The 20,615-nt window shown below is 39.1% G+C and overlaps 1 protein-coding gene across 1 annotated transcript in view; it reads right to left on the reverse strand.

Moving 5' to 3' along the window:
• Positions 1-5,183: 5,183 nt before the first annotated feature.
• The window catches only part of GTF2B (general transcription factor IIB), a 33,122-nt gene continuing 17,690 nt past the window's right edge, over positions 5,184-20,615 (reverse strand). Inside the window, exons 3-7 of the mRNA XM_025932647.2 lie at positions 14,354-14,487; positions 10,337-10,483; positions 10,075-10,204; positions 7,566-7,847; positions 5,184-5,610 (exon numbers count right to left, since the gene is read on the reverse strand). Of these exons, the coding sequence (XP_025788432.1) occupies positions 5,477-5,610; positions 7,566-7,847; positions 10,075-10,204; positions 10,337-10,483; positions 14,354-14,487 (827 nt within the window). The 3' untranslated portion in view covers positions 5,184-5,476. The remainder of the gene's footprint in view (positions 5,611-7,565; positions 7,848-10,074; positions 10,205-10,336; positions 10,484-14,353; positions 14,488-20,615) is intronic.

Genomic DNA, 20,615 nt, shown 5'->3' on the forward strand with positions numbered 1-20,615 from the left:
CTCTAAGTTTATTCCCTCCTAATCTAGAGAACTTCCACACTCATGCTGTCCTTTGAGACTAGGGAGTATTTTCAAAATCAGCCCATGGTGGAGGCAAGAGGACCGGGACGAGCCATCATTTTGCCGCCTGCTAGTAGTGTGGCCTTGGACATGTTGTTTCACCTCACTAGTGACATGTGAACATTTCACCCCAGTGTCCTCATCTGTTAAATGGGGGACTTATAGTTATTCATTTGTAACCTTCCATTTCAAACATATTCTTCAGTATGACTTTAACACATAAGATGACCAGAGCAGCAGCGGAGTGGGGGCCTAGTTCATGCACAACAGGGGCCTGGACCCTAGCCCAGACACCACAGTTTAGCTGTGATCTTAAGTTTGTCATTACTGTCTTCTATCTGCATATTGGACATGGTGGGTATTCAGTAACTTATTTTATTGTATTTTGTTTTTATTTTTATTATTTAGTAACTTTATTATTTGAGAGAGAGTGAACAGGGGAGGGGCAGAAAGATAATCTTTTTTTTTTTAATTTTTTTTTTTTTCCAACGTTTATTTATTTTTGGGACAGAGAGAGACAGAGCATGAACGGGGGAGGGGCAGAGAGAGAGGGAGACACAGAATCGGAAACAGGCTCCAGGCTCTGAGCCATCAGCCCAGAGCCCGACGCGGGGCTCGAACTCACGGACCGCGAGATCGTGACCTGGCTGAAGTCGGACGCTTAACCGACTGCGCCACCCAGGCGCCCCAAAGATAGAGAATCTTAAATAGGCTCTGCGCTGTCAGTGCAGGGACATCAAACCATGTAGGCCTGGGGCTTCTCTGGAAGACCTCAGAAGCAGCTCCAGGGTGTAAAGATCACCCTCATGTTAACAAATTAGGACAGTGAAAGAAGCTGATGGCATAGCAGGTGAGATTTCTTTGCCACCGCAGTGTGGGAGGGGTTGAAGTTCTGGGCCCATCATTTGGTTTTCTGGTGTCTCATAGCCATAGAGCTAGAAGGAACCAACAGAGGGAGTAAGAACATGCCAGAGAAATCTCTGACAGAGCAACCAGATCTCTGCTTAAAAACCTGCAGTGAAGTATTCAACATGACTGACATGTCTTCATCTGAGAGCTTCAGGTGAGTTCTCCCTCCTAGACCTGCCTTTTGGAACAATGTAGAACACTCTAGGCTTTACAATATCTCTAAAGGCACTGGGCCCAGTTCTTTTGTGGTTTCGTCACCTGTGTCAGTTTGAAACAAATTACCTCTTGGCAGAATCTTAAATTCAACAAAATGCCACTTCTCTCTGTTTTCTTCCTCTTAAGTACCTTGCCTTCCAGTCATCTTCCTTCTTTCTCAGATGTCTGAAAACATTGATCATTTCCAATAGTGGCTGTGCCAGCCACAGGCTGTTGCAGATCACAGTGTTTGAGAATTGTTCTGATAATGTGCAGAGGAAAAGAAAAGCTCTGTGGTCACTTTTTCCCTCTTCCTCTCTCTCTCTTTTTAATGTTTATTTATTTTTGAGAGAAACAGAGCACAAATGGGGGAGGGGCAGAGAGCGAGCAGGACACAGAATCCGAAGCAGGCTCCAGGCTCTGAGCGCTCAGCACCGAGCCCGACGTGGGGCTCGAACCCACAAACTGAGATCGTGACCTGAGCCGAAGTCAGATGCTCAACGTGAGTCACCCAGGTGAGCCCGCCTCCTTTCCTCTTTCCTTAAGCAAGAGTTGCAGTCTCCCGGGATGGCGGTTAAAAGTCCCCTTGACTAGAGAAATGCCAGGGAAGGTTATGAATGGAGGTTTATGCTTGTGCCAGACACTGGGCCTCTGTGGCCTAGAGATCAGCTGAATGGTACTTTTGTAGTGACACCTTGAAGTCGTGAGATCCTGATGAAACAAGTATGTGGAAATATCCAGGAGGGGGAGAGTGAGGGAGGTGTTTAGGGGACTGGGGAATCTGTCAGTAGTTCCACAATTGGCAGATGAGATTAAAACTCCAGCAACAGGAAAAGTCAGGGCCACTGACAATTGGAAATATTGGCATGGGGCATAGAGAAGCCTCCTGGCTGGATTACGACCAGATGGGTAATAGGCTGACCCCCTCAGCTGTTCATCTTGATAATTAAAGTAAATCTTGCACCTGTGATATTAAATTAGCTCAGAAACCAAAGACAACCATGGGTAAAGTACGTTTGTTGGTTTGAACACAAAGGCTTACTATCAAGAGGCATCTAGTTTAAGAAGCATTTAGTTTGGAGAAAGAGCTAGAGCGATCTCTAGCTATTAACTCCTTGCCACCTGAGCTGATTCAAAAATAACTCAGAAACTCACTCTGAAGAGCTTTCCCCAAAAAGCCAGATATGAGTATTGCATTGAGTAATTTTGTTAATTTCATAACTGAACCGAATTGTATTTGAAAGTTACAACTAAAGTCAGTCCTGAGGCATCCTCCTATGAAATAAAACCCAATAGTATAGTTTAATAGAAACCAGCACTAGATTGAGTGATCAAGGGACCCGAGCCTGTCCTCTTTCCTAATAGTAAACTTGGACACATCTTTTGATTTCTCCAGTCTTCTCTAATCTACAAAATGAGATTGGACCAGAGTGCTCAAACTCAGATTCCATGAAACTTTTTTTTTTAATGTTCATTTGAGAGAGAAAAAGAGAGCATGGGGAGGGGCAGAGAGAGAGAGAGAGAATCCCAAGCAAGGCTCTGCACTGTCAGTGCAGAGCCAGAAACAAGGCCCAATCCCATGAAGCATGAAATCATGACCTGAGCCAAAATCAACAGTCTGACGCTTAACCGACTGAGCCACCCAGGCGCCCCAGATTCCATGAAACTTATCAAACCCTCGAACTTGTAGTCATAGTAAAGACTGTCAAAGTGGACTGTAGTGAGTCCTTGCTTTAAATACTGGGAATGGAATGGACCACCTTAACCAAGGTTTCAACTGTTTAAAGATGACAGCATTAAGATGGACCCACTTTATCGTCACAGAAATTGCCTTGCATGGGGAATATCCGTAACTGGCCAAAATGTAGCCCACACAGAAGCTGGCTTCAACTTCTTGGTGTGATCAGCTCTCAACAAGGTGGGTTTTGTGCTGTGTATGGGGAGTTTTTCACACCTCATGAGGGAAGTCAAAACCATGCACAATCCCTGGTTTAGAATATGGGTCAGACTCCTTTTGCTGGTTACAAAGACCTGGCCATGATTTTTTTGAATTTCTAAGTATTACTAATTTTGCCGTACTAAGCAATCAAGTAAGTTACAACTGAACACCCCACATCTCGAGTGGATTTTAAACCTCTATTTATAACAGCCTTGAAGCAGATGGACAAATAAGGAGTAAGTCCCATTGAGCTAGAGAGAACGCTAGAGGGGCCAGAGGCCAAAATGTGGCATTGCTGTGGACTGCCCCCCTTCCCTAAGTGAAAATGTTCTAGTGGTCAGATGAAATGACTCCTCAACAGGGTCATTAACAATGTATCACTTCCAAACACAGCTGTCCCTATCAAGGACACACATGCTCTGAGGCCTGGGGTACGAGGAAAGAACAAGTGACCCTGCTACTTTAGCTCTTGATGAGGTACTTCTTTCAGTATCTGCAATTGAGTTAAATTGATCAAACCATCTGGGTGGCATAGAGTTTTTTAAAACCAGAATTTTATTTTCAGAGGTTATCTACTAAAATATAAATTACATCCCCCAAATAAACCTTCTGCCCCCAGATTAATCTTTAAAATCAGTTCTGATCTAAGCTCTTTCAATGTATAGAACACAAAAAATAGACCAAAATGTTGACACGGCAGACTGGTAGGGGCTAGGTTTTTTAATCCCCTTTATGCTTTTCTCCATTTTTCTAGTTATCAAATACATTTTTGTAGCCAGTAAAATGAAAATACTAATCATATTAGTATACCTGAACTGCCAACTATGTTTTAAAAATAAAACACAGCACAACAGCAGGAAAGAAAAAAATACCAAAGTACCGGTGCTCACTCCTAAGTGGCTTCTGGGTGCTATCGTTACGCATTTTCCAAATGTTCCAACTTATGATCATAGCAAAAATGACTATTTTAAGATCTAGTTAACTGGTTGCAGCTTGCAGTGAAAAGTCTTCAGTGGATGGGAAGTTTTGTGGTCAGTCGCTAGAAACTGGGGAGAACAGGGGAGGACCCCTGCTCTCAGTCTGTACTTGGAAAAATGGAGAGGTGCGGTGCTGGGGACCAAAGATGGGGGTGCCGAGGGAGACACTGACCTAAGATTTCTTGTCCTGAGTTTCGTGCTGGGTGGGATGAGTTCTGCCTGGAGTCCTCACGAGCCTTGCGATCCTGTATTTGGTGAGTGTTCTTGCGTTTACTTCTCTGGTGTTCTCCCCTGGCTTTGAGTAGTGCCGTTTGCGTGTCACAGATTTTGTGCAAGGGAGAAACAGCATTTGTCTTCCTGGCCCAGCAGTCATCCCCATTCCGTGGCCAACAGAAACGAGAGAAGGTCTGATCCTCTAGAGGCGCAAGCCCCTTTTTGGACTAGAGGCTGAATCCCCCTACTAGGCTGCAACAGGAGACGTACTTCTAACCCAGTGCTAAGCTCGTTACGTGTCAGAACCTTACACCTGCTCTGAGGCAGTGCGGTCTACAGTGGTGTGTGTCTAGCATGGATTCAAGTCCCCTTGTAAACTAGTTGGTAAAAGGGCAACATTTTATTGGTCTTTGCTTACAATGAACACCTTCACATCCCAATCACCTACAGGGGGCGTGCTTACTAGAAAAATTACTAGACATTCCGAGGCCCACTAACCTCCATTTTAAATATTCTTTATATCAGTAAGTAAGAATAGTTATGAAATGGTAACATCCAAAAATTGATGTTGGTAGGCCAACAGATTTCATCTTCTCTGCTCCATAAGCTCACTGAGGAAAAACACAGGAATGTTTTTATATCTCTCAAGCCAGTGCCTTTCACGGTCCAGTTCACTTCTTACTGTTCTATATGTACAGTTAATAATTCACACAGGCCCCCCGATGTTCTTGATGTCAAAAGTGGTTCCCCAAACCTCTGTTATACAAAAAAACACCTAAATCTATAAATGGAAAAAAACAAAACAAGAACCTCTATCAGCTTTATTAGCTGCAATGATATGCATTATTTGTAATTATAAATTACATGTAACATGTAATTATAACAAAAACTTTAGTTTTGAAAAACGTTTTATTCAAGAATTACATAATTTCAAATATCTTCCAAAATACAGTTTCCTAGGTTGCTACAAAAGAAAGCAAATTCAATAAGAAATTTAAATCATTAAATATGTTTCACTAGTATATACATACAGAATGCCAAGCAATTAATATTTAGCCCTGGAATGCGTACCATGTCTTTTGTTTTTCCTTATTAAAGAAAGGCTCAATCCAGCACTTGGTATAGGCTATGTACAACAGGCCGAGTTCAGTGTTCACAGGAGTTTGACATCAGCTGCCTCGATTTACAGCTGTGGTAGTTTGTCCACAGGGGTGTCAAATTTGAAGTCTGTAGGAAACAGATCTGGAGCTCGAGGATAGATCAGCCTGTAGGACTGTCTGATTGTAACATCAGCGACACCAGCAATATCTCCAATTTCTAAAAGACAGAAATCAACATATTAAGGATAACTTCCATCCTATCTCCCTTCCACTACGTGCACTCCAGTTTGTGAGATACGGTAATATAAAAGCCAGAGTGAGAAAACGAGAAATGTTGATTTTTAAAACCTGACGATGGAAGTCCATACGAAGAGGCAGAATGGAGGGCTACAGTTAGTAACAATAATGAGGTAGGAGCCCTTATTACCTCAAAGGGCTGTCATAGTAGTAGGAAAAGATTCACTAGATGTAAAACATTGGAACAATGCCCAGGGCACAGCACCATGAGTGGTAACTATTATAGTAGCCATAGGATCTAGTATCTAGAAAGACAGGAAGTCTTTCTGAGGATCCCGGGAGTAACCCATGAATACATTCTTATGAAGAAACTCACTTCATCATTGCTATTTTTGAAAGTTCCTCTTCTAATTAACTTCTAGTTCATTCTGTTAAGAAGTTCTCTGGTTAAAAGGCTCAAGCTAAAAGGGAATCGTACTAGAAATGGTTCCACAACCTCTTCTGTCTACTTCGTACCTCAGATAGTACACAGCTACTTGATACAGCTGTACGTTCTAGCACAATGGGAAGCTTCCACTCTTGCAAACACAGAACACTGAGCACAGGGAGCTCACGAGTATTTCTAGTGTACAGTAGATCCACGTTTACCCTTCAAAGTCATTGTCATCTTTCTTCCTTTTTATTAAAAAGTCCCAGAGGACTGCCACTTGACAAGTATTGGGTTATAAATACTTAAACAAAATGGAGTTTTAAAAGACCGGCTTTAAAACAAACTCATTTTACCGTAACCTTTCCACAGTTCAAATCATAAGGTTTTACGAGTTTTCAGTGTGGATGCCTGCCATCACTGTGCAACGAGCTAATTTTAAGTTTCTTATCCTCTAGACACAGATACCAGTGAACGCCAACCGGCCCCTGGGAAGGGAAGAAAGGGGCCTTAAAAACAAAGAACTTCATGTAAAACACAAGCAGCACAAAGTGCCAAGATCAATATTTCTCTGTTGATTAGAACAAACTTTACAAGTAGGAATAAAGTTAAGGACAATCTGCTTCGCTTCAACTTCTCAATTTTACCAGAAGACTCAAAATTTCCTTAAAAAATATGACTGGAGGCCAAAGGGAACGGATAACCAATGGTTGGCTTCCTTCTAATCATTCTTCTATGTGATGTATTACTTTTATTAATATAGAAACATACGGCCTAAGCTGAGGTGAAAGGCTGTTCTGAGTAGGGTAGTACAGTCATCGCAGCAAGGAATTTCGCTACCTTTTCAATTTTGAACTCACTGCTCCTTTTTCTTTATGCATCTTTTTGAGGTTCAGAGAAGTAATTGATGAATACATGCTTGTAAAGAAATTCACTTAGGACTTCTGTTTGAAAGTTCCCCTATGACAGTAAACTCAAAACTGGCTTTAGAAGGCTGAACTACTTCTATCAGGATCTTCATTAAGAAAGTGAGTAACATACGAAAGGAGAAAGAGAAGAGGCTTCGAGGAATGTTACAGCTGCCGATCAGCACAAATTTCCCATGTGCCGAGCTGTGCGGGCCACGCCGGACAGCAGGAAACAGGCATGGCCCCCACCTCTCAAGATATAAAAAATTTTGGTTAAGTTTTGAGGGGAAAAAAGAACTATTCAAAATAATGTTTAGGTGGGACAAAAACAACTTCTAGAAATGAAAAATGGACAAACTCAATACTTAAAGTGAATGGGAACAAAGCATGTCATACACAGAGTATGTATGTGTATCCACAAATATTTTTGTTTATGAGCCACTTAAGAAAATCTAGTATTTTGCTTGTCAGTTTTGACTCTAAGAAACTACCTCTTAAATGTGGGTTTGGGATATTTACCTGCTTTGTACCTAAAATGGAAATACAATGACACACTAAAACTTCAGTTTCATCACTGCCCTTCCTGAGAAAGAATCCTACCTTTTTGGGTCCTCTTCTCAGCGGAGGCCTGTGAGGCCATGTAAATGGCTGCCGCCGCCACAGATATCGGGCTCCTTCCAGGAACCAAGTCCAATTCCACAGCTTTACGGGCTATGTGTGTAGCTGCCATCTGTACTTGTTTAGGAAGACAAAGGTTGGAACAAAACCTGGACATGAAGTCCCCGGTTGTAATCAAATCCACACTGGTTTCTAGAGCTTTCAAAATAAGTTTAAAGCATCGACCGATTTCTTTCTTAGAAATTCGTGACACGGCACATATTTCTGAAAAAAAAAAAAAAAATTAAATCCACATTAGTCATATGGTTCACTAAAAAATCATTTGATTATAAAATATATTCTATTTGCAAAAATGCAATTATGCTTTAAATGGCCTGATTAAAAAATGGGCAGGGGATCTGAATAGATACTTTTCCAAAGACAACATGCGGATGGCCAACAGGCATGTGAAAAGATGCTCGACATCACTAATCATAGGAAAATGCAAATCAAAACCACAATGAGATATCAGCACTTGCTGGTCAGAATGGCTATTTTCAAAAAGACAAGAAATAGTAAGTCTTAGGGGAGAAGATGTGGGGGAAAGGAAACCCTCATGCACTGTTGGTGGGAATGTAAATTGGTGCCACTATGGAGCCCCTCAAAACACTAAGAACAGAAAAACCGTATGATCCAGCTATTCCACTTCTGGGTATTCATACAAAGAATACTAAGACACTGATTCAAAAAGATATATGCACCCCTATGTTCAATGCAACATTAGTTACAAAAGGCAAGAAATGGAAACTATCCAAATGTCCATCAGTGGAGAGATGGATGAAGAGGTGCTATATAAACACGATGGATACTACTCAGCCATAAAAAAAGAATGAAATCTTGTCATTTGCAACAACATGGATGGATCTAGGGGGTATTATGCTAAGTGAAATGAGCCCGAGAAAGACAAATGATTTCCCTTGTAAGTGGAATCCAAAAAAACCAAAACAAACAGACAAAGGAAACAAAAACTCATGGATACAGACAGCACACTGGCGATTACCAGAGGAGAAAGGACTTGGGGAGGAGACAAAACAAGTGAAGGGAGGCAACTGTCTGATGATGGATGGTAACTAGACTTTTAGTGATTACTTCATAGTGATCACAGACGTCAAATTACAGCTGACCCCTGAACAACTCAGGTTAGGGGGTGCCAACCCCCAGCACAGTCACAGCTCCAGAGAGAACTCTTTATTCCCCCAAAACTTAACTACCAATAGTGTATTATCGACAGGAAGCCTTATCGATAACAGTCAACATTGATTTCGTGTACGTATTATAGACTGTTTTTATAATAAAGTAAGCTAAAGAAAATAAGGATATTATAAGAGTAACTACAGTACTATATAAAAAAAAATCAGTGTATAAGTGGATGCACACAGTTCAAATTCGTGTTGTTCAAGGGTCAAATGTATAATACTGTCCACCCAAAACTCATATATAGTATAGATGATGTATATATATACACATGCATGGTATATAACATAACATTTTTACTTTAGCTGTAAAGAAGTCTTTCAAACAAGTTAAATGTAGGTTCTTAATATCTCAAAATATTAACTTCTCTGAAATTTCAATTCAAACAAGTTTCTTCTACTAATCCAAACTTTGTTTATATTTATGTATTAATCTGTTATAAGAAGTATGTCTATCACGGAAATAAAAAAAAAAAACCTCAAAGCTAAAGAGTACTTCTCAAGCTACCCAATGTCACATGTACATGCAACCCCTGAGATTATAGGCATAATAACATGAGATCAAATATTCGACCCTGTTATTCTAAATACTAAACTACCAAACACTTTCAGACCAAAAGCCTTCGTTTTAGTTGTAATAACAAAAACGATGATGATGATAAAAGCCACTGCCGCATCGTAAAGTACTCACTGATGAATGAAAGGTAATGAAAATCTTAAGCTAAAACAAACTCTGGAGGGCAAGTCAGTGTGAGCGTCACAGCCAACAGGCTGTCATGTATTCGTGACTGCAAACTGGACAAAAATACGAGTTCTCCCAAAGCCTCCAGCTTAAGTGTAAAAGTGCAAATTGTAAAACTCGAGAATGTTTTCTAAGGCCTGATTCCCTCACCTGTAGAGACCTGTGCTAGGAGTGGAAATGGTTTTCCATGCATCAAGGGTACACGCTTGGTAACAAAGGCTTACTCTGGCCTACGAAGCCAGGCCTCAAAGCCCACAAGATGGAAGTCGGTCAGAAGATCTCACGAGCAAAGAACACGGAGCTTACGTGGACTAGAATGACTAAAACAGCTGGAAAAGAACATGGCTAAGATCTTCTGTCAAGGAACAAAATAAGGAGGCATCTGGAAATGATACAAAGATGGATTACTGGAGGTAACCAGGAAGACATGACTCAGCTACATAGTGTCAAAGCTCCTTGACTTCGGGCTGTTACTTTAACATAGAAAACATTTTTATCTCCGCAACTAAAAACTTACCTTTAAATGTCCTAGGAACCCCTTCTTGTCTACAGGCAATATAGAGACAAGCGGAAGCTATGGCATCATTAGCTCTTCCCTTCAGGCTCTTCTGTTCATACACTTGCTTGAATAAATTATTTGTTCGATCCTTTAAAGCAAAGAAACGAAGTTTAATTAACTCTAGGCCATTTAATTAGTTGCAATATCAAAATTTCATATGTTCATTAAATTATGCTAAGTCAATGCCAGAATGGCTTAAAGGAGACAGACAAGAGCTTACAACTATATTTCGAGGGAGGTTGATTCTGTCTGCCATAGTAGTGATTTCTTTGAAAGCATTCATCATTGCCCGATCAGAACTACTCATTGTTCTCCGATTTTGGTACTTAGAATTGCCAAATTCATCAAAACTTGCAGCTCCTGTACCCTGTAAAACAAAGTTTTATAACTTTATGCAAAAAAGTTTTCAAAGAACGAACAGACATTTCTAAGAAAACATAACTTACATGATCTGACTCTATATGCCCAAGAAATCTACCCTGTGCCTCCTCCCTATTCCTTAGTAGAAAAAATACCAGGTCAAGATGGTTTAAATGAGTATCTGTGAGAGAAGCCAATAACACAAACTGTCACATTAACAGACCTAAGGAGAAAAATTGAAGGATCTTCTCCAAAGGTGCTATAAAGGCAGGCAAACAAAATTCAAAAGCCATTTTTCGAGAAGAACTCGCAAAATACTACAAATGAGTGGGTGGTGCTTATTAGAAAATCACTCCTCCAGGCTTAGGCCAGAACAATGATTAATGGAGAAAAAAGGCATACTCTGTTTTACTGTGCTTCACTTTACCACATTTAGCAGAGACCGTATTTTGTTGTTGGGGTGGTGGTGGTGGTGGTTGTTAACAAATTGAAGGTCTGTAGCAACCCTACATTGATCAAGTCTCTTGGCACCATTTTTCCAACAGCATTTGCTGATTCCAGATCTCTATGTCACATTCTTGCAATATTTCAAACTTATTCATTATGGTGATCTGTGCAGTGATCTTTGATGTTACTCTCGTAATTGTTTTGGGACTCCACAAACTGCACACTTCTAAGACGGGAAACTTAATAAATCTGCATGTTCTCACTGCGCCACTGAGCAGCTGGTCCCCCCACCTTTCTCCCTCTCCTCAGGCCTCCCTATTCCCTGAGACACAATACTGAAATCAGGCTAATTAATAACCCAATAATGGCCTCTCCGTGTTCAAGTCAAAGGAATAGTCCTATGTTTCTCGTTTTAAATCAAAAGCTAGAAATGTTAAGCGTAGTGAGGAAGGCATGTCAAAAGCTGAGACAGGCCAAATGACAGGCCTCTTGTGCCAAACAGCCAAGTTGTGAATGCAAAGGGAAAGTTCTTGAAGAAAATTAAAAGTGCTACTCCAGTGAACACACCAATGATAAGAAAACGCAACAGCCGTATTGCTAATGTGGAGAAAGTTTTAGAGGTCTGCACAGAAAGTCAAACCAGCCACAACAATCCCTTAAGCCAAAGCCTAATCCAGAGCAAGGCCCTAACTCTATTCCTTTCTATAAAGGTGGAGAGAGGTGAGGATGCTGCAGGAGAAATTTGGAAGCTAGCAGAGGTTGGTTCATGAGGTTTAAGGAGAAGCAGCTGTCTATAGTACAGAAAGTGCAAGGTGAAGCAGCAGGTGATGTAGAAGCTGCAGCAAGTTATCCAGAAGATCCAGCTAAGAGAATTCATGAAGACGGCTACACCAAACAGATTTACAGCCTTCTATTGGAAGAAGATGCCATCTAGGACTTCCATAAACTTAGTTGATAAAGCAGCTGCAGGGTTTGAGAGGACTGACTCCCGATTTTCAGAGAAGTTCTACTGTGGGTAAAACACTATCAAACAGCATCACAAGCTACAGAGAAATCACTTGTGAAAAGGAATAGTCAACTGGCAGAGCAAACTTCATTACTGTCTCATTTTAAGAAATTGCCAGGACATCTGGGTGGCTCCATTAAATGTCTGACTCTTTTATTTCTGCTCAGGTCATGATCTAACTCATGGCCATGGGATCAAGACTCACTTTGGGTTCTATACTGACAGCACAGAGCCTACTTGAGATTCTCACTCTCTCCTTCTCTACCCCTCCCCTGCTCACACATGCACATGCGTGTTCTCTCAAAATCAATAAATAAACTTTAAAAAAAATTTCAGTCACCTACCCTTCAGAAACCATCAACATCGAGGCAAGACCCTGTACCAGCAATAAGGTGGTAACTTGCTGAAAGCTCACATTATGGTTATTAGCAATACAGTATTTTTAAATTAAGGTATATGCATATTTTTTTTTTACATAATGCTACTGCATACTTAATAGACTACAGTACAGCATAAGTATGACTTTTATATGTACTGGGAAGCTACAAAAAGGCATTTGACTCTCTTTATTGGAATATTTGTGTTACTGTGGTGGTCTGGAACCAAACCCGCAGCATCTCTAAGGTATCCCTGTACTAGGAAAACTAGCCAATATAATGTAATTATAATTACATAATGTAATTAGACAAAAATTATATTAACTATACTGGTGTAATTATTTTAAAATTAGGCAAGAGAAAAATTAGAAGTACTAATTTGAGAAGGAGTGGTAAACGATTTGCAGATAGTCTTTTTGTATACTTAGAACACTCAAAATCACTGTAAAACTGCTAAAAATAATAGAATTCATTAGAGGCAAGGTCAAAATGAATAGAAATCAATAGCCTTCATATGTATAACCAAACAGAAGACAATGAAAAACAAAAGCGCCAATACAAAACAACAAAAAAGATAAATATCTAGGAATCAACTTAAACATTCAAGACCCTTATGAAGAAAACATCCTCTGAAGGACACACATGACTTAAGGAAGTGGAAAAGCACACTATGTTTCTGGACAGGAAGAAGTCTACTTTCCCTAAGTCAACTTGCAAATAAGTCTAACCAAAACCTCACTGAAAATACCAACTTTTTTTTTAACAAAGTGATCCTAACCTTTAAATGGAAAAGACTAGTGAAGAAAACGCTAAGAAAGAAGAGCAACGAGGGAAAACTAATACTACTAGATATTAACACAGTGTGGTGTGACATGCGACTGACTAGGCCAGGACAGAGAAAAGGACAGAATGTCCAGAAATATTCCCAAATACATACAGAAATTCAGTATATGACAAATGTAGCATCTTAAGAATTTCTGCAGGGTAGGCATAAACAACGGTCAAAGGATACAGGAGAAAACTAGTGATAGTGGTTATCCTGTTTTTGACAGGGAAAGAGGGTTGTGGTGGGAACTGAGTGTGGGGGTCAAGAGAAAATTTATTGTGTTCTTTTTACATTTGTGTATGAGTCATGTATTTCCTATTAAAAAACAAACACTAAAAGAAGTTACAGTGTCCATTAGTTGTGATCTTAGATTTTAAAATGTCCTCAGTATGCTTTTTACTCAGCCTGTAAGGCTAAAGCAAATGCAGAAACCACCTACTTAAGATACTATCAGCTTTTTTCAAAGCCTACACCACTTTTCAAATTTTATATGTACTTTATAGAGCATGAAAAAATAATTAATAACTTGCCTTTTCAGAACACTTTCTTAAAAAGAGACTATGCAGTGGTATAGATGAAGTTCTGAAACAGCATCACTTGGTTAGTTTCCTTGAATATTGCCCCCGCTACTTCCAATTCAGGTAAAAGAGCAAAAAAGAGCCAGGTTGCCAGACAGATTACACTACTGCCTTATCTAATAGCAGCAGCTACGATTTACTGAATACACACTACATGTTGTTATAAACACTTTATAATACGTTCCCATGTAACCCTCAATGTTTCTATGAAGTACTCTTATTCTCACTTCACTGATGAGGAATGTGAAGCTTTATACGTCATTAGGTAGGTCATAAATTCACCAATATTAGAAAACAGGCTATGCTGACCTACAATTATCTTAGGTAATGTGGGGGGGAAAGAAAAGACATTTATAATATTCAAGGAACATATCAATAAGACCTCATAAAGACCATTCTACACTCAATTTTTGGGCAAAATGTGCTTCATGAAAACAAGGGCCTAAGATATAAAGACTGTAATTTTGATCTGTGTGGAAGATATGTGTAAGGGAACAATCATTCCACAACAGTATGACTGGTAAATCTCATTCTCAGGTCAAGATTCCTCACGGGGCAGTGACTGATACTTTTGCAAAGTTTCCAAACCCCCAGGTCTTTGGTCAGTCCATACTTGCTACTTCCTGTTGAGCGGATTTATTACCTTGCCAATCATGGTTGACAAATCTCCATCACTCAGTAGAGGATTCTGAGAGTCTCCAACTCGAGATGGATCTTTTGTTGCTTTATCATTGCTGAAAGTTCTCCATTCAGACCCCACGTCAATAACTCGGTCACCTAAAAATACAAGCACAAGTCTAAATAGGATCTACTGAACACTCTTTAATGCCCAACTCAGGCGCTTTTATTCCTAGGAAATCTCAACATGGACATCCAGGCTCCAGCTTAAGTATCAGGTCTCAGACATCTGTCCTAAAGCGTTCCTTTAACTATGATGCCAGGCCAAGAATAACCCTTTTTAGACATTATGCTTTGATTAGTCATATTCTAACTTTTGGAAGAAAAAAGTATTAGTCAAAATAAACACACACAGCAAAATAAAGCTATTCACATGTGATACAAAGATAAATGTGATTCAAAACCAAAATTTGCAAGGGACATAGAAAAAACCAGAAAGCACTTTTCACAATGGTATTAATGCACACAGTTTCATATAAAAAGTTATTAAGCTTTCATGGGAAATGTTTTGCAAAGAACTAAGCTGAAACTTATGTTTTAGTAACTACTAGATGAAAAAAATATTTCTGGCCAAATAATTTATACAGAGTAAAATGTTAAGCCTAGAATTAGTGAGAAGAAAGCCAGGTAGGTATTTTCTTTTTAAGCAAAGGGCCAGTGGTAAAATAGGTCACGCTAGGAAACTAAATATGAACAGATTTGGTTGATCACTGCTTTGGGGGGAATGCTCAGTAGCTCGTAACATCTCCACAGCGACAAGAGTTATTACCACTGAACAGCTGCCCACGCTAGTCACTGCGTAAATGTTCTCTTTTAATCCTCCCAGCCTGATAAAGGTAGGTACCACTTTTACTGCCACTTCAGAAATAAAATTTGTGTAAGATGACACAACTAGAACGGAAATGTGCAACTGATCCCAAAGACTGTTCTATACTGGATTTGTAAAACATGAGCTTTTCCACCAAAGTGTGACAAAACTGAGAGCAGGAACCAGACCATTTTCATTGTTGCCTAAAGAGAAAGGAGAAAGAAATGGCAGAAATTAGTTAACTCAGCAATTAAAAGAGCTTCTGGTGACAGTCAATTAATATAATGGTTACAAGCACGGACTGTACCATTTGCCACTTAGCCTTCGACAAATCATGGCATTTCTCAGCTTTAAATCTCCCTAATAACCTCACAGTCTAAAGATCATAAGGATTAAATAAGCCAAAACAGGTACAGCACAGGCATGTAAAGTGATTAAAAAGTTCAAGGTGAATGCCTGATATTAGCTATCTACTACTAGGAAAATGAAAATAGTTTGACACATCTTCTGACATCTCCCTCCTTTTGAGACTTTAAAAGTAGCAGAGGGCTCCGCTACAGGTATATGACCAGAAGGACAGCAAAGAGAAAAGAAGGAAGGAACTCAACGTAAACTCTGCTAAATCCTCTGAAATACTGTCTATGTAGTACATTAATTAAAATGCTTATGAACCAAGTATAGTAATCTTAATCTAATCTTACTGCTTTATTTAAGGAAGGAGGTAAATGTGCAACAGAATCATTCCTGATGGTTCTGGAATAATTTATATTTCTTTGAACACTCAAAACACTTGGGAGTAACCAGATATCACTTGGACTATTTCCTGTTACAAGGGAACTGAGATGAGAGGCAGGGTCCCCATCTGCCCTACCCGTATGTAGTAAGAATGGCCAAGGAAAGCAGAAGCAGGCAGATCAGTTTATAAGGCAACTTCAGAAGATGAGAGATTGAGCAGGTGGCCCAAAATAAGAGAAAAAGAAGGTTAAATGGATGGGACTGTCATGATGGATTTTTCTGCTTCCCTCTCAAAAAAATAAACATCACTAAACTTGGGAAGCAATTCTAATTATATAAATTAAGATTTTAAAAACTTACCCGAAAGTAACAAAACCTGTAATAATGGACTGAAGTCTCACTGCAATACTAACTAAACAAGGCCTGTATCTCAGAGACCAATTTAAAAAGACTGATTTTTCTTCCTTTTCATAACAGAATTATAATAATGCCTGCTTACAAGTGTGTGTGTGTGTGTGTGTGTGTGTGTGTGTGTGTGTGTGTTTGCATGTATGCAAAAAACTACCTGTATTCTCAACACTAGGGAAAGCCACTGTAAACATTTTGGTATATATACTTTCTGCCTTTTTAATTCATGTGTATGTTTTTTCCTTAAATTAAAATTAGATCATATTGTGCCTGTTCCATGAAAAGCTCTGTTCACCAAATCCACATCATAAACACCAAAACAAGATTTTTTAAACAGGTCAGCCCCTTTAATAGCATCTGACAATTAAAGGGATACTATGATGTCTCCACACACTATGTTTTCAAGAAAAAAAAGTGTATCTAACTTTCCTAGTCAAAAAACAAAAATACACAAACATGCACGTAACAAAAAACTATGGCCTTCATATCTGGAGTTACTTGCAAAAATCTAAGTTCAAATAAAAACTCAAATGTCATCATTAATTTGTTTAATGAATGAATGAAGAGAACATGGTATATGAAAAGGCAGGTAGGTATGCTCACATCTTTTTAAGTCTCTCTAGAAATCTAAAGATGAAACATCTTGGCTAACGGTTTATTTCATACCATTTTCCTTTTGGCCCCCCAAAAACCTACCAAGAGTCTCTTTTATTGGTTGCTTTGCACTGCCTTTAGAAAGACAAGATGGATTAGGGAAAAAAAAGGGGGTGGCGGGAGTTGGCCTCGGACATTATAAATAGAAAAGCCAGAACCGGGTAGTGATGTAATTTTTCCACATACGTGGGAACAATCTACATGACTCATTCAACAATCTGTGATTTGTGCTAAGAGACATTCCCTCTTTTTATATTTTACTGCTCAAAACATAGCATTTATAAGAAATAAAATTTCCAAAATAACTCAAATAGCACATCATGAAACTATAACTAGAGCACCAGATTAAGTGCACGAGTAACAAAATAGGGCAGACCATTCAGAAAAATCAGAGTGCATAAAGGATTTTCATTTGAAGAAACCTAAATGAGGCAGCATTTTAAAAGATGCTCTGGAAGGAAACTGCAATACAGTCTTTTCAAGGGTAAGTGTATAATCAACCTTCAGCAAAGAAGCCTGCCAATACACACACACACACAACCTCCCATATCCTTTAATGTTCCACAAACAGGAAAAACATAGAAATTTTTACCAGTTACGTTCTCAACCAAACACTTTTTTTTTTTCAACGTTTTTTTAATTTATTTTTTTATTTTTTTATTTTTGGGACAGAGAGAGACAGAGCATGAACAGGGGAGGGGCAGAGAGAGAGGGAGACACAGAATCACAAACAGGCTCCAGGCTCCGAGCCATCAGCCCAGAGCCTGACGCGGGGCTCGAACTCACGGACCGCGAGATCGTGACCTGGCTGAAGTCGGACGCTCAACCGACTGCGCCACCCAGGCGCCCCAACCAAACACTAATTTTTGTAAAATGAGCACGAGACAGAAAGTTTCATCCAAGAATCTTCACAGCAGCATTACTCATATTAGCTAAAAACTGGAAACAACACAAATGTGTATTAACAGGAAAATGTATACAATGGGATATCCCTCCACAAATAAACTACTGATAAATGCAGTGATGTAAATGCATTCAAAAACTATATGCTGAGCCTGAAAAAAGTCAATTACTAACAAAAAATAATAAAAAATAAAAAATAAAAAAACTACTATATAATTCTAGTTATAGGAAGTTCAGGGGCGCCAGGGTGGCTAAGCTGGTTAAGCGTCTGACTCAGTTTCTGCTCGAGTTATGATCTTGTAGTTTCATGAGTTTGAGCCCCATGTAGGGGGAGCCTGCTTGGGATTTTTTCTCTTTGCCTTTTTGCCCCTCCCCTGCTCACATGCTGTCTCTGTCTCTTTCAAAACAAATAAATAAATAAAAATTTTTACAGGAAGTCCAAAACCAGGCAAAATAATCTCTGAAAACAGAAATCAGTACAGTGGTTGCTACTGGGCTGGGGGTGGGGGGCAGAGGTAACAGATTAGAAAGAAACATATGGGAACTTCTGAGAATGGAAGGAAATGGTCTAAACACCTTGATTAGTGTGATTATACCAGTATATGCAGTGTCAAGATGTCAAAATGCAAACTGTGTATCTGGGATCTGTGCATGTTACTGCATGCAATTAGACCTCAATAAATTAAAAATAAAAATTCGCTCCCACCATAATACTGTTGATTTTGAATTAAGTCACACCAAACCTATCCATGATTTTGTGAATAACAATCTTCTTGGACAAGGGAATATATATACTCTTTCTCAAACTCATCTTTTAGATTATATGTATGTCACATTTATGACTAGATCTAATTTTTTTCTGTTAAAAATCTCATTTTCTAACTAGTAATTGCTGTAATATTTTACATGCTTATATTCAGCCACTTTTAATAGACTATTAATTTTTAAAATTTGATCTGAATATTCTAGATATAGAATCTCATCAGTGGCAAAGAACTTGTTCCCCTTCCAATGTTTAACTCCCATTTCTATATTATATCTAAAGCGCTTGTCAGAACTTTCAAAACAATGCCTTTGATTTAAAACAGAAATGTCTCCAATATTTCAACATTATGCAGAAAAGTAACAGGTGAACTGAAATAGTCATCTATTAAAACATCATTCTACTCCAATGCAGAGTGTCTTATATTATTAAGAATGTGTTGAGTTCATTAAATGTCTGTCATCTTAGCAAACCATAGCATTTCTTACGTACTACCTTTTTACATTATAAAAGCGAGCCATAGTTGTTTGTGGGTTATTATTCTTCTAGTACTTATGTGTTAAGATAAATTAAGTTACTCTGGAGTAATAAGTAATTTCAGAAGGTTAGCGGCTTAAAATGAAGATTTTTTTTCTTATTCATACCACATGTCTATATAGGGGTAGGACAGCTTTCTATGCCATCCTTATTCAAGATGATAGAATTCCTGCCACTTGAGACATGCTAGGGGGAAGGGAATGTATTAAGTTATGCACTGACTTATATATACTTTCCAATAGTAACATTTCCACTCACATGTCCTTGGCCAAAGCCATTCAAGGAGTGATGCTTAACTCTGGAGGGGATGGAAACATAAATGTACCATGTAGCTCAGAAGAGAAGAACCAGAATTATTAGCAAATAATCATCAATGTTCTTCCACATGACAATTAGCAAATAGAATCAAGCACTGTATTTTGTGGGATTTATGTATAAATTCATAAAAAAAAAAAAGATTGCTCTAGGACTTCCTTTTTCTGCCACACAACAAACCAAGGAATCAGAGTTAATTTTACTGGCTGGTTATTTGCAAGTCTTGACTAATAACATTTTTTAAATGTTTAAAAGATACATTCCCCACTGGTGTGTGGATTCTTGACTTGCAACCCTAAGGGTCTTCCGGTACAATGTAACGTTTTCTTCTATTGTACCTTTAATACTTTATAATATTCACCTGGATCTTCAAGTAGAACCATAATGGCTATCTTGTGTTTACCACTTTCTCATTCACTCTTTATAGTCTCAGGTTTCTTCTCTGCTTTACTGATCCAATTTCCTAGAATGTTGTCAGCTAATCACTATCTCAAACAGTTTTATTGTGTTTGTTTCCTTGTGCTATCTTACTTCTTTCTGACATTTTGAAAAACTTATTTATGAGAGAGAGCGAGCAAGCACGCACGTGCAAGGGAGGGGCAGAGAGAGAGGGAGAGAGAATCCCAAGCAGGCTCCGCCCTGTCAGTGCGGAGCCCAACACGGGGGCTCAATCCCACAAACCATGAGATCATGACCTGAGCTGAAATTCAAAGTCAGGTGCTCAACCGACTGAGCCATCCAGGCACCCCTCTGACAACATTTAATAGAAATATTATGGAAACTTTATTTCACCGATCACAAAAAATCATTTATTTTCCATAACTTCCTTCTAGCGAGCTACATCAGGAGAATTTTGTTCAATCCGCTGGATCACTGCTCCTCTTCATTGTAATAATCTGTCTTTAGAAGCTCCATGTGGACTTTTGTGCCTATTCATCCTGTACTCCTGTACTAAAGAACTATCAATCCATGTCCAGTGGTGGTGGTCATGTTGGAAAACCTTCCAATCCACCAATACCAGTAATTCTCAGTCTCTCTGCGTACCCACAGACCCCAGCAGTTAAGATATGACCCAAATAAAATAAATTCCCAGTATGACTCTAC

Source organism: Puma concolor, chromosome C1 (assembly GCF_028749965.1).
Source record: "Puma concolor isolate L17-30 chromosome C1, mPumCon1.1.hap2, whole genome shotgun sequence".
NCBI classification, from domain to species: domain Eukaryota; kingdom Metazoa; phylum Chordata; class Mammalia; order Carnivora; family Felidae; genus Puma; species Puma concolor.